Genomic DNA, 14923 nt, shown 5'->3' on the forward strand with positions numbered 1-14923 from the left:
CAAATAAGTTTATCTTGGTCTCATCAGAACACAGGACATGGTTCCAGTAATCCATGTCCTTAGTCTGCTTGTCTTCAGCAAACTGTTTGCGGCTTTCTTGTGTATCATCTTTAGAAGAGACTTCCTTCTGGGACGACAGCCATGCAGACCAATTTGATGCAGTGTGCAGCGTATGGTCTGAGCACTGACAGGCTGCCCCCCCTCTCCCTTCAACCTCTACAGCAATGCTGGCAGCACTCATACGTCTATTTAGCAAAGACAACCTCTGGATATGATGCTGAGCATGTGCACCAACTTCTTTAGTCTACCATGGCAAAGCCTGTTCTGAGTGGAACCTGTCCTCTTAAACCGCTGTATGGTCGTGGCCACTGTGCTGCAGCTCAGTTTCAGGGTCTAGGCAATCTTCTTATAGCCTAGGACATCTTTATGTAGAACAACAATTCTTTTTTTCAGATCCTCAGAGAGTTCTTTGCCATAAGGTGCCATGTTGAACTTCCAGTGACCAGTATGAGAGAGTGAGAGCGATAACACCTAATTTAACACACCTCCTCCCCATTCAGTAATACTAATGAGTCACATGACGCCGGGGAGGGAAAATTGCTAATTGGACTTAATTTAGATATTTTCTCTTAAGGGTGTACTCAATTTTGTAGCCAGCGGTTTAGACATTAATGGCTGTGTGTTGAGTTATTTTGAGGGGACAGCAAATTTACACTGTTATACAAGCTGTACACTCACTATTTTACATTGTAGCAAAGTGCCATTTCTTCAGTGTTGTCACATGAAAAGATATAATAAAATATTTACAAAAAATGTGAGGGGTATACTCACATATATATATATATATATATATATATATATATATCGCACCCCCTAAAAAGCTATTGGAGACCCATTTTAATACTTGGATTTCAGTTTGTGACTAGGCCCCCCAGCTTAGGCTAGCTGGGACCTTGGTGTCTTTCTACAAATCCTACCAGAAAGCTGCTCCGGGGGTGCATCTCCTATATAGGGCTCCCCTCCAGCAGAACTGGACCCAGATTATTTATAAGCTCTCCCACCACCTTCTGGGCACACCTACCCAAGGATTACCTGGAGTCTCATAAATATTCAGGCTGCTTGCTTTGTTCCTCCCACTTAAATTTTAGTGATGTCATAGTGGCTCCTGCCACTCACAGCACATTGAACCCGGAAGAAAGACCGGGGAAAAATGTCAGTCCTCTCAACCGTGCCAGCACGCCACTGGAGGGTTTCTTTCTAAGGTAAGTATTTCATAATGTGCCAGTATGCGATGCTCAACCAGTCCAACCTTTCTCAAACTTTTTACCCCAGAGGAACTCCAAAAATAATTTTCTGATCTCCAGGAACCCCTACTAAAACCAATTCATTGGGAGTCGATGGCAATAATGGCCCTTACAATGGCGGCCTGATCAGTAGGAAGAATGTCCCCCTTGCAGTGGTAGTCAGGAAGCCACTCTTACATACTAAAGAATTAATTGGAATCATACTTCTGGCCTTGCCAAGTGGCATTGGCCCCAGAACTATAAAGGCACCAATAAATGTGGGGTCAATCAGCAACAGCAACAGCTCACAGGAACCCTGGTGGAGTTTGGCTGCTCTAGACCATGATGCCCATTATTATTAGGTATGACATAGCCAACTAAAAATTGTGTTTAATATAAATTTGATTACATTTTTTAATGTTCCAAGACAAAGAAAAGAAAGACACATAAAGGGTATCATTACAAATACAAAAGTCCAGGAGTAGCTATATACCACATGTATGACACAATTGAGGGATCCAAAGACAGTATATGAGAGACAAAGTATACAAAACATAGTAAATAAGAAAAGGGATTTGACATAAAAAAAAACCCAGTCAGATTATCAACATATCTCATACGTCAAAAGTAGAGAACGGATTATTTAACCAAAAATGACATTTATATTTCAGGGGATGCCTAAAACAGAACTTGTATTTTAATGCAGAAGAAATGACATTTTTGGGGTCATTCTGTATATCAGTGGTGTACAAAATGCTTTGAGGTTGCCATATTACATAATTTTGTTTAGAAAATGACATCGACTTCAGATTGAAATGAAAGGTTATTTTTAATAACAATCAATTACAAAATGGCTTGTGTAGCAAATTTTATATGCTACATTGTTTTTGTTTTTTACAAAAGTGGAGTTCTCCTATATGTTAATAAAGATACACGCTTTCAGGACCCCTCAGGCACTGTTTACACCGAAGCATTTTGTAGCACGAAGCTTGAACCCACGTTTTGTCACTCGTTTATGTGCGGTTTTAAGCTGATATGGCCACACAGCAACAAGTGATGTCATAGATTAAACTGTTCTCTTTAGGTTAATACAATAATGCCTGAAGCTCAAACGCTGTAACACAACGGGCATAAACATGCATTGAAATATGCGCAAAATGGTAAAAAACGTGACGCTCAAGTGTGAATGCAGCCTAGGATCCCTCCCTCGGGATTCTTTTTAGAATCTAGAATGTGTTGTTGGTTGTCCATGGGGAATATTGTTACTGACTTGTTATTCTATTACTTAGATATATTACTACTCAGGCGGGTCAACATACAAGCCCGGATCTCAGGCAGACAGGCTAAGCAGTGTCCAGAAACAGCCAACCTCCGGAGTGGCTTCCATTCAGTTGAATAATATCGCCTGGTCAGATAATGGCTCCTACATCTGTGAAGTGAACAACCCACCAGATTTCAGCGGCACCGGCTCCGGCATTGTACAGCTCTCCGTTCTGGGTAAGATTCAGAAAGTAGAAGTAAGGTATAGGGTGCTGAATCTCTTGATAGGAGGCAATCTGACGTCTGTGCTAGGACCAGGGCTTTTTTTCAGCGGGAACGCGGGGGAACGCAGTTCCGGCACCTCCAGCCCTGAATGTATGTAATGGCAAGGAGTGCTGGGTTGTGCTACACTGTCTATTGATGCTGGCTGCTGAGGAACCTATTGTTGCTGGAGGGGATCTATTCCTGCAGGAGGATTTATTGCTGCTGGGAATATCTAATGTGGCTGCTGGGGGATCTATTGTCTCTGGAAGAGATCTAGTTTTGCAGGGGGGCCTATTGTTGCTGGGGTGGGTCTTATGTTGCTGAGGGGTCAGCTGTTGCTGGGAGGGATATACTGTTTAGGCAGCAGTCTATTGATGCTGGCTGCTGGGAGATCTGTTGTTGCTGCTGAGGGCCCATTGTTTCTGGCTGGATCTATTGTTGCTGGGGGATCTATTGTTGTTGGCTGCATGGGATCTATTTTACTGTTTTTTTTTGTTATCATTAACAAATTCCATACAAATTACTTAGTACCACAAATGTTACTTTGTTCTGTACTTTCTAAAAGGGATGGTACTGGGAGGTGGGTAGTGGGTGGAACCAAGGAACGGTTCACAGAGGTAGGTAGGGGCGGAGACAAGGGGTAAGTCGAAAAGAGGGAGTTCCTGTATCTTTTCTCTGAGAAAAAAAGCCCTGGCTAGGACACACCTAAACCCCTGGCTGAGTTTCCTGACTCCTGGTTGGTGTTTTGTCTCCAAAATAGGAGCCTTGAGCTATGCTCAGATTTGGCTTATAATGACCCTGCATACCTGTGTACCTGTGACCCTGCAAAACCTGGATACGGGATTGAAGGTTCTGTCCCACCCAAAACACTTTGGAACTCAAACTCCAATACCTGATGACAAAAAAAAACAGAGAAACTTAAAACACAGCTTTCTTCACTCACAAACACCTTGGAGTTTTTCTCGAACTGCAACTTTGAGAACCCTCTATTGTTTTCTCCTACGTTTTCACTGTGGCAGGGCCTTGCACAGCAGGAATATACTAAACAATTTTACGAAGTCAAGTACAGATAGAAAATATGGGAAGATGATATAAAAAATGTAACTATAAAAATATATTTTTTTTATCTCAAAGAAGTTTTATTTAAAAAAGATTTTTAATATTTAAAAGATTACATGTTCCAGAGTAAGTACAGTAAACCCCCGCTCCATCACGGTTCAGTTTTTGCAGTCCCGGTATATCGCGTTTTTTTTTGTAATGTTATTTTACTATATAAATCATTAAGAATGAAATATTTTTGTGTTTTCCATAGCTCTTGCTATGTCTCTCAGTATCTTTTATGTGTTTAAATGAGTTTCTATTGTTTTAAAAGTGTGTTTAAAGACCTTAAAATGCTTTTACACGTACAGTGACAGTAAAAAAACATGCCTACAATGCATTTTAATAGGGTTTTTCTATTTCGCGGATTTTCACTTTTCGCGGCTGGGTCCGGAACGTAACCCCCGCAATGGAGGGGGGTTTACTGTACAACATGTACATACATTAGAGAACTCCATCATACATCAATGTCACATCACCGCATATTAACATACTGACATTTATGGCACTTACACCATGAGCCTACAATGGTAACTGAAGATGGCATACCAGCAAGAAATGTACTTGCAAATAAATAAAACAGAATAGTTAATTTACAATAACCTATCCAGAATTAGATCTACCAGGGATAACCCCCGGTGTGTCCAATCATGGGGGCCATAATTTATCAAATTTACTAGGGCACCCTTTATGTTGTTAAATGTACTTTTCAAGACATAACGTATTGCCTATCTGGGTAATCCATTCTTTTATCAAGGGTGAGTCAACTGATTTCTAGGGTCTAAGAATTAGGCAGTCCATAGACAAACACGGGTTGCAGGAAAGAAATTTGCACGATTCCCCCATCTACATAGACAGTATTGACAGGGAAATCCCTCCTGCCAAGCAATTATCTTCCCCTGGCGGGGGGAGGGGTCGAGTGGAAAAAGCCATCCCTGCCTGGCGGAGACAGTGATTAAGACTAGCGGTAGTATGACTTCTGATCCGACTTTGTCCTGTGACTTCATGTCTGACTTCCATGCGACTTCAATGAACAGGATCCAACTTTGAGATGATTGGGACTTGTCCTTTGACCAATCAAAACAATTCCCGATGCTTCTGGTATGCAAGAAACCTCACGCCGAATTTATAAAATAAAACAGTGTGGGGCTTATCAGAATCTGGAACTCCTCTTTAGCAATGGGGCCCCCAGATCCTGGCCCCTCCACATGTGAATGAGTATGGGGTACATTGTACTCCTACCCATTCACCCAGAAAAAAGAAGTGTAGTGTTACATAAAACAAAGATGTTTTTTTATTATTGAAGTATGTCCCCCCTCGTAGCTTCAAGGTGTCTTCTTCCTCAGGTCTTCTCCCTCCGCTGTCTTCTTCCTCTGGTCTTCTCCCCCCACTATCTTCTTCCTCAGGTCTTCTCCCTCTGGTCTTCTCCCCCCACTATCTTCTTCCTCAGGTCTTCTCCCTCCGCTGTCTTCTCCCTCTGGTCTTCTCCCCCCACTATCTTCTTTCTCAGGTCTTCTCCCTCCGCTGTCTTCTCCCTCTGGTCTTCTCCCCCCACTATCTTCTTCCTCCGGTCTTCTCTCTCTCCGCTGTCTTCTTCCTCTGGACTTCTCCCCCCGCTGTATTCTCCCTCCAGTGATGTCTTCTCCCTTTGCCAATTTCTTCTTCTTTTTCCTCAGCCGCCAAACGATAATGCTCCAAAGCTGGCTTCAGCGGTTATGTCAGCTACAGTGTCTGCAGTTCTTATATAGCTATGGGGCATGGCCATACCGTGATGTCACACGGAAACCCCGCCTCTTGTAACGTCACAACCCCATCATACCCCAGGCAGTGATGTCACAAGGTGGTGGGGATTCCATGTGACGTCACCAGATGGCCATGCCCCATGTAACAACCCTCCACATACCACCTGGTATATCAAATCAGGCTGGCAGTGGAAGTGCCCATGGGGAATGGCTGCTAAAATGAAAGAGAAGGAATATCTTATGTACAGTCTCTCTGCATATTTTTGTACATCACAGCTGTGACAGTCTTATATTTTGGGCACAGTGCAAAATGTAACTGGGGGGGGGGGGCATCACATTTTCTTTTCCAAGTATAGACTGTATGTCAAGTCAGATTAATAAAATAATGTATGATTTTTTTATTGCTTTTTTTTTTTTTTTTGTCAATTATGGCAGGGGGTTCCCCCTAAAGATCCTCAGAGCACAAGTTGCATGCCACAAGTGGGAACAGTTAGGACGGCTCTCATAGGGAACCATTGATTTCAACATGTCATACAACTTGTGCTCTGGAAGTCGGAGCACATGTCGGACCAGTGTGAACCGGCCCTCAGAGAGTTCTTCCACCTGAAGATCATTCAGAATACCTAAAAAGCATTGTTTAGGGTTCTCACGGAGGTTCACCTGAAATACGTTATTAAAGGTATTAAGGACTCCCACCCAATAAAGATGTAGATTGGGGCAACACCATAAAAGGCAAATTAAATCACCATGATCTCTAGAGCATCTTGCACAGATGGGATCTTCTCTCACCTTCCATTTTAAACCTGGAGAAGAACATAGAGCTGTAAAAGACTCTGGGTAACATTAAGGCTGGGTTCACACTATTGTGAATTGGATGCTGGTTTTCCCCGCATCCAATTCGCATGTCAGGAGATTGGTTAACACAGGAGTCCTGTGCGCCTTCTGGTCCGTTTCAGGTCCAAATTCAGCCAAAATCTCAGACTGAAATCAGACCTGAAATGGTCCCACCATTAACACAATCTGGCCACACCCACTGTTCTGTACTTTGCCTGTTATATAGTGTGAGAATGCCATAGACCTGATGATGGTACGTGTGGGCACAGGATAATATATTCCTGGCATTCCTGCTGGCAGCATATTTCCTCTATGTCGATAGAATGGGTAGCTATACACATAATATATGATGAGACAATGCTGACCTCTGTGTGATGTGTGTACTGTCTGTATATGATGCACAGTGTGGGCACAGTTTGATGTATAAATATAGGTACACACTATAATCCATATTGGATGTGTATGGTTGGCATAATATATCATCTGCATATGTTGTATGTGTTCAATATAGTCACACTGTGATGTACAGTAATGGGCACAGTATATTCTCTATATAGGTGAGCTTGGCATAGTCCTGAGGGTGGTACATGTGGGCACTGGATAACTGTTTGCGTTTTCATTTTATTTATTTCCATAAAAAGGCCCACCAAAATCCTCTGCACCAGGCCAATGATGCTCTTAACCGCTTGCCGACCGCCGCACGACTATTTACATCGGCAGTCAGCCCCTCACAGGCAGAGCCACATAGGGCTACGTCGCTAGCCTGTGAGGGTCTAGGGAGCGAGCGCGCGCCACCGGAGGCGCGCTCCCGCTCCCACGCAGTCACAGACTCCCACGCAGTCACGGACCCCCTCGCGTGTGTGACCGGCGGACCCGATGTCTGCCGGTCACTCACGATCGTCCGTTAGAGCGGGAGAAAGGCAGGAGGCTAATGTAAACAAGCCGCCTGTCATTCTCCCCTGTGTAAGAATAGTGATCATACGGTTCTACTATGTAGGACCATTGATCACTGTTCATACACCTCAAGCCACAGCCAATCACAGTTAGAATCACGCCCCTAGGGACACACATAACCCCTCCCTCTCAAAAAAAGTTAACCCCTTCACTGCCAGTGTCATTTTACAGTAACAGTGCATATGTATAGCACTGATTACTGCAGTAATGTCACTGGTAACCCCAAAAGTGTCAAAAATGTCAGTCAAGGGTCCAATCTGTCCGCCGTAATGTCGCAGTACCGAAAAAAAAAATCGCAGATCGCCGCCATTATGCGTTAAAAAAACAACAAAAATGACAAAAATCTTTCCCTTAGTTAGTAAACGCAATAACTTTTGCGCAAACCAATCAAAATACGCTTTTTGCGATTTTTTTTTTTTTACCAAACATATGTAGCAGAAAACAAATTGGCCTAAAATGTTAAAAAAATTAGATTTTTACATTTTTTTGGGGAATTTCATATAAAAAAATGTGAAAAATATTGTTATTTTTGCAAAATTGACGCTCTTTTTTTGTTTATAGCGCAAAAAGTAAAAATCGCACAGGTGATCAAATACCTCCAAAAGAAAGCTCTGTTTGTGGGAAAAAAAGGACGTCAAATTCGTTTGGGTACAGCGTCGCACGACCGCGCAATTGTCCGTTAAAGTCACGCAGTGCCGAATCGCAAAATAGGCCCTGGTCAGGAAGGGGGTAAAATCTTCCGGGGCTTAAGTGGTTAATCAGGCCCTGCATGAGAGCAGTAGCTCTCCCGACTCTGTCCCTCCTCACTGTACAGATTAATAGCAGCGGGTGTCATTGGCTCCTGCTGCTGTCAATCAAATTCTGCGACGAGCGAGTGGGGGCCGGGACCGAGCTGGCCTAGCAGTGTCAATGGACAAGGACCAGAGACAAGGTGGCTCAGGAGCAAGCCTGCACGAGTGCTTCCATGGGAAGCAGCTTTCCGTGGGGAGGCAATGGACAGAGAGGTGGGACGAGGAGTGCCGGCGGGGGAACCCAAGAAGAGGAGGATCGGGGCTGCTCTGTGCAAACCCACTGCACAGAGCAGGTAAGTATAACATATTTTTTATTTTACAGGGAAAAAACCTGAAGATTACTAAATATTGATGTGGGTGACTGTACCCACGGGTCACCTCCTGACTGTTTCCCCAAAGCATGTAGCAATTGTAAGTAATGAAAGCAAGGCCCGAAGCGAAAAAAAAAAAAAAAAATAGCGCAGGGCAGACATGACCATGTGAAGAGGGGAGACAGGGCAGGTGTGAGTTAAATTAAATTGTTTTGAGTTGGGGGGTATTCAGGGATTGGTGTATCAGGTTTGGGAGGGGTTGAGGTACAGTTAGGAGGGGTGGCCCCTCAGATTGGAGGTCAGTGGAAGTTCAACGGACGAAGGAAGAAGAAGCTTGGTCACCCACCTTTTTCACTGCAGAGCATCTCACCTCAGCTTCCCTGGTCTGTGATGGCGGATTTGGACGTTTTGCTGGAGCAAATCAAGGCCGCTGCCGCGGTGAAGGGGACTGAGTGGCTCCGGTCCCAGGTCTCCACGTTGATGGGGGTTCAGGACTCTGCACAGGATTCGGAGGGGCTTGCGGTCCCGCGGGCTCGGCGGTCACGGCCGCCGGAGCGTTTTTCACCGGACCCTTCCCCTCGAGCTCAGCGTCATCCTAGGAGCCCCGACAGGGACCCTTCAGGGCCGCCGGCTAAGCGTACTCCTGCGGCGGCCGTGCGCGCCTCTGGGAGGAATCCTCTGCATGGACGGAGCTCTGGGGGTAGTGGGGGGAGGCGGCCTTCGGTCTCTCCCCGTCCCTCTCGCCGGGGTGCTACTGGACTGGCGGGCTCCCCTACTGGCGATGCTCCGGTCGGAGGGGTGCCTCGGCGTGGGAGCGGCTTCATGGCGGCCGGTGGCAGCAGTGATCTGCGGGACTCGGAGTCGGCCTCGGCTGGGCGCAGAGAGATGACGCGGCAGGGCAAGTCACGTGGCCGGGTCATCGGAAGTTCGGCTGGTTCACAGAGGTCTCCGTCGGGCGGAGCTGGAGTACGGGGGCGTGGACGCCTGTCGCTCGGCTCTGCAGATGGCGGGAGTGCGACACCTGGTGGACGGATGTCGGCGGTGCCCGGGGACGATCGTTCGGAAGGCGAGGTGTCCGGATCGGATGTGGAAGAGAATGTCGGTGGTCGGTCGGCGACGAGGGAGGCTGGATCGGCGGCTGGGGGCGCCCCCCCTGGGCAGACAGGTGAGGTCACAATTCCTTCTCTGGCTTTGTCTGATTTGCGGGGCTTGTTTGATGTGGGGGGTGGGAGTGCTGGAGGGGCTCGGGGGGTGGGGGTGTCCCGGCCAGTGGGGGCGGGGACCCCGGAAGGGGGTGATGATGGGGGTTTGAGGGGCTTCCTCCTGGGTCTACGGGACCTCTTGGTGCGTTTGCCCCCGGGGGACGGGGGCCGCTTGTCTCCAGCGGCGGCTTGGGTGCCTCCGGCGGGGGGCTCGGGCACGGAGCCGGGGGGGGCCCCGGGGCTGGCGGGGCCGTCTTCCACGGGGCTAGTTGCGGGGGGGGCTGGGGCCCCTCCCCAGGTTGTTGGTGCGCCGGCAGTGGTGGCAGTGACGGCCGGGGCGGCGGGGGACAAGACCGGGACGGCGAAGGAGGGGAAGGCGGACGCTGTTCGCCTGGACGATTCAGCGAAAGGTGAGGTATATGTTTGTTTTGAGGGCCCATTGGGGGCACATTTGAAGCAGGAAGTCCGGGAGAAGATCTGGAAGGGTGAGTACGTGGAAATCTTCACGCTGTTGCCCCTCGAGAAGTTTCACCTGGACAGGGTTAAACCGGAGGAGCGCAAGAAGGAGGACGAGGAGGCGCGACGCTATCGGCTTATCCCTCGGACCTTCGCCAATTGGCTGCAGGCCTTTGCCATTCTGGCGGGCGTCATAGGGGAAAAGGCGCCGGAAAACTGCTCGGCCCTGTTCTGCTACATGGACGCTGTAGGGGAAGCCTATCGGGTTTACGGGGGGTCGGCCTGGCTGCGGTACGACGAACAGTTCCGGCAGCGGAAGGCGGTTAGGCCGTCCTTGCGGTGGGACCACAAGGACATCAGCCTGTGGATGCGGCTCATGTCGTCTGCGAAGGCTCCGAATCAGTTTTTTCCAGGGGGGGCCGGTGGTTCTGCGACCCCGGGACAGCCGGCCGCAAAGGGGAGGGGTTTCTGCTGGCAATTTAATGAGGGTTCCTGTAAGTTCGGTGGCACATGTCGCTTCAAACATGAATGCTCCGGTTGCGGAGGTTCCCATGCCTTGGCTCGGTGTTTTAAGTCCGGAAAAGGGCGGTCCGGAGAGCCTTCGCACAAAGGGGACGACGCCGGTGAGGGTGGAAAGGCTGCGGCCTTTTCTAGATAGGTACCCCGATAGGGCGGCTGCCCGACTTCTGGGGGAGGGTTTTGCGGTGGGTTTTCGTATCCCTTGCTCTTTGGCCTCGGTGCCGCCGGTGGCGAGGAATTTGCGTTCGGCATTGCTCCACCCTTTGGTGGTGTCGGATAAGTTGCACAAGGAAGTGGCTCTCGGTCGCATGGCGGGCCCGTTCTCGGAGGTGCCGGTGCGTGACTTGGTGGTTTCGCCGTTGGGGGTGGTTCCCAAGAAGGAACCCAACAAGTTTCGCCTCATTCACCACCTCTCCTTCCCAAAGGGTGGGTCTGTGAATGACGCCATCGACCCGGATGCCTGTACGGTGTCTTACATTTCCTTTGACGCCGCGGTGGCCTGGGTGCGACATTATGGGCGGGGGGCCTTGATGGCCAAATCGGACATTGAGGCGGCGTTCAGGTTGCTCCCGGTTCACCCGGACAGTTTTCGATTGCTGGGCTGCCGGTGGCAAGGGGCGTATTATGTGGATCGCTGCCTTCCTATGGGCTGCTCCATATCGTGCGCGCTGTTTGAGACCTTCAGTTCCTTTGTGGAGTGGGTGGTTCGGGAGGTTTCCGGTGTGAATTCGGTGATCCACTATTTGGACGACTTTCTGTGTGTGGGCCCGCCCTCTTCCAACGGGTGCGCGATCCTGCTTGCCACGTTGCAGCATGTGGCCGGGAGCTTCGGCATTCCGTTGGCCCCCGACAAGACGGAAGGCCCGACCACGGTGCTCAGCTTCCTGGGCATTGTCGTGGATTCGGAGGCCATGGAGTGTCGCCTACCGGAGGATAAATTGGGGGCTTTGAGAGCTGAAATTGAAGGGGTGCTGGGTTTGCGCAAGATTCAGTTGCGCAGCTTGCAGTCGTTGCTGGGTAAATTGAATTTTGCCTGCCGCATTATGCCCATGGGCCGGGTTTTCTGCCGACGGCTGTCGGCGGCGACTTCGGGGGTGAAGTTGCCCACTCACTTCGTCAGGCTCAACAGGGAACACAGGGATGACTTGCATCTGTGGCACGGTTTTTTGGCCACATACAATGGTAGATCCTTGTGGATGGCCGGGCCGATCAGCAACTTTGATTTGGAACGGTTTACCGATGCTGCTGGTTCGGCGGGGTACGGGGCTTTTCACCGGGGGGCGTGGAGCGCCGCCCCTTGGCCGGGGGCATGGCAGGTAGCGGGGCTGGTCAGCAACTTGGTGTTGCTGGAACTGTTCCCGGTGGTGGTGGCCCTGGAGATTTGGGGGGCGGAGTTCAGGAACCTGAAGGTTCGCCTCCATTGCGACAATCTCGGGGTGGTTCAGGTGATCAACCGCACGTCGGCTTCGTCTCAGCCGGTGGTGCGCCTCCTCAGGTATTTGGTTTTGCGGTGTCTACGGTTGAATGTTTTCCTGTACGCTGTGCACATTCCGGGGGTTAAGAATGATATTGCTGACGCGCTGTCTCGTTTTCAGTGGGACAGGTTCCGGGAGTTGGCACCGGCAGCGGAGCAACGCGGAGTCACGTGTCCGGAGTGGCTATGGGGGATTGCCTTGGGGTCCTCGCTGGATGGATCAGGAAGTCGGTGAGCGAGTCCACGTGGTCGGCTTATTGCAAGGTATGGTTGGAGTGGCTGGAGGTGTTGCGGGTGGCATCGGTGGATCCTCTGGGTCCGGAGGTCAGGTGGGTGTTACTTTCTTTTGTCTCTGATCATTTTGAGAGGGGCGCGTCGGCTTCCGCTGTGGCTCGCAAGTTGTCCGGCTTGGCCTTTCTGTTTAAATTTCTGGGTTGTCAGGATTACACGAAGGACTTCGTGGTGAGACAAGCGTTACGGGGCTATTCCAGGGCTTATCGGAGGAGGGACACTAGGCGCCCGGTGTCCTTCGCTCTTTTGCAGGACGTCTGCCGGCAATTGGGGGAGCACTGCGCCTCGAGTTACGAGGTGGTGTTGTTTAGGGCGGCCTTTTCTCTCGCTTTTTTCGGGGCTTTCCGGATTGGGGAATTGGTCAGCTCCTCCCGGACGGTGCCGGGGGGCCTATTGGGTCAGGATGTCTCTGTCGGTCGGGAGGGGGTTACTATCCTCCTTCGACGGTCCAAAACGGACCAGAGTGGCAAGGGGGTCCGTGTCCGGTTGTTCGCGGTGCCGTCTTCACCGCTGTGCCCGGTAGGGGCGGTTCGGGATTACTGGGCAATCCGCCCTTCGCGGCCCGGTTCATTTTTAATGCATGCGGACGGGTCGTCGTTATCTCGTTTTCAATTTGTATCGGTGTTCAGAAGGTGTGTGGGCTCTTTGGGTTTGGATGCCAGTAGGTTTGCATCTCATTCCTTTCGGATCGGGGCGGCCACTGAGGCTGCACGCTGGGGATTGAACGACGATGCGGTCAAACGCATTGGGCGCTGGGAGTCTAGGAGGTTCTTGTTGTACGTTCGTCCACAGCTGTTGGTGTAGGGTATGTACGGGGGGTGGTTTTGTCGCTGGGGGGGTGTGGGCCCGGCTGGTTATCTGATTATTGGTTGGTTTTCTTTTCCTTTTGTCCCCTTTTCTTGTAGGTTTGGAACCCTGCCTTGTTTGGATCGTGGGACACTCGTATGTTTTCTGGGGGGCCCGGAGAGCTGATGTGCGTCCTGATGGTAGACAACTTGGTTTTTCTCGGCACGAGGCTTGTGTCAGGTGGCTGGGGGTGCCGGGGCTTACTTGGGGCAGGGTCCTTCCCGAAGTGCATCGTTTCGCCCGGTTGGACAGGCAGCCAGATGTTTTGGTGCTGCATGCCGGGGGCAACGATTTGGGGGCCAGGTCCGCGCGGGCCTTGATCAGGGACATAAAGTTGGATTTCCTTAGGCTGCGCACGGCTTTTCCGGCGCTGCTTGTAGTTTGGTCGGATATGGTGGCCCGCACGTCCTGGCGCATGGCCAGGTCGGTCGCGCGCCTTAATAAGGCTCGGATTAAGTTGAACAAGGAAGTGGGGCGCTTTGTGTGTCGGAATGGGGGGTTGGTGGTTCGCCACCTGGAGTTGGAAGTGGACACATGGCGGTATCTGCGGGATGATGGAGTCCACCTCAATGCGGTGGGTATAGATTTATGGGCCCTGGGATTACAGGATGGGATCCAGCGAGCCTTGAGGGTTTGGAGGGGCACGCAAGGGTAAGGTGTCACCCTTGGGTGCTGGTGGCGTTTTGTTGGTCTTTGCTGGCGGGGGAGGTGAACAGTTTAGGATAAGGGTATGGTTGGGACTCATCGTTGGTATGGGTCCCTATGGTGCATTCCATTTAATGTCAGTTTAAATGGAATTCAAAATGGTGGCACTGCGGGGAGTGGTTTGTCTCCGAGCCGGTGACGCGGCTGGAGGCCTATCAGGGCACAGGTCCCGCAGTGCAGGATTTGGAATTATTTGGAGGAGCCTCAAAGACCAACAGGCCTAATGACTGATTGTTTTATGTTTGTAAGGAATGTTTTTTCTCCTTATGTTAATTTTAAGGTAAAAGGGTTAATAAAATGGCTGCTGTGGCCAATTAACTCCAAGCACGGTGTGGTCTCAATTATTTAGGTAAAGGGAAAGGTTTATGGCATGGGGGTGGAGCCTTTGGCTTTAAGCAGCCTAAGAGTTTGGGGGTGACATCTATTCTACATTGGTCAAGTGCATGGATTGCGGGAGGTGAAATTTGGCTTTCATAAAAATATTTTCTTTTTTAAAATGCACACTGAGTTCTGGGTATGGCGGCAGTGCTGGGTATTGGGATTTCTTGACATCGTCCCTCATCCATCTTCCATCCATGGTGGATATTTCCACTCTGTGTATTTGTGCAAAGGTCTCACCATGTCTAATTTTGAAGAGTAAACATTATATTATTATAAAGGTAAGTATGTCTGTTTGGGAAAGAAGTTCATCTAGGTTTAACAGTTTGATGGCCTGGCATGCATTAGTGGCATATTAGACAATATTTTTGATGGTACAAATGATGTGGTCATGTGTGCCAATCTAAGTATACCTTACTACAGAGTATAAACGAATGATGGGATGTGGTGGGGAGTTATGGGAGGCAGAGAAGGAGCTGATCATGGGCCATGATGGAAGAAAGAGAAGACTGAAT

At 49.6% G+C, this 14923-nt stretch overlaps 1 protein-coding gene across 1 annotated transcript in view; it reads left to right on the plus strand.

Annotated features, from left to right (window-relative positions):
* VSIG2 (V-set and immunoglobulin domain containing 2) overlaps positions 1-14923 on the plus strand; it is a gene marked incomplete at its 3' end in the record, with an annotated part of 50259 nt that overhangs the window by 13382 nt on the left and 21954 nt on the right. The window contains exon 3 of the mRNA XM_082273537.1: positions 2573-2780. Within this exon, the coding sequence (XP_082129663.1) occupies positions 2573-2780 (208 nt within the window). The remainder of the gene's footprint in view (positions 1-2572; positions 2781-14923) is intronic.

The sequence above is a fragment of the Pelophylax lessonae genome (assembly GCF_965119305.1).
Source record: "Pelophylax lessonae genome assembly, chromosome: 12".
Classification (NCBI taxonomy): Eukaryota; Metazoa; Chordata; class Amphibia; order Anura; family Ranidae; genus Pelophylax; species Pelophylax lessonae.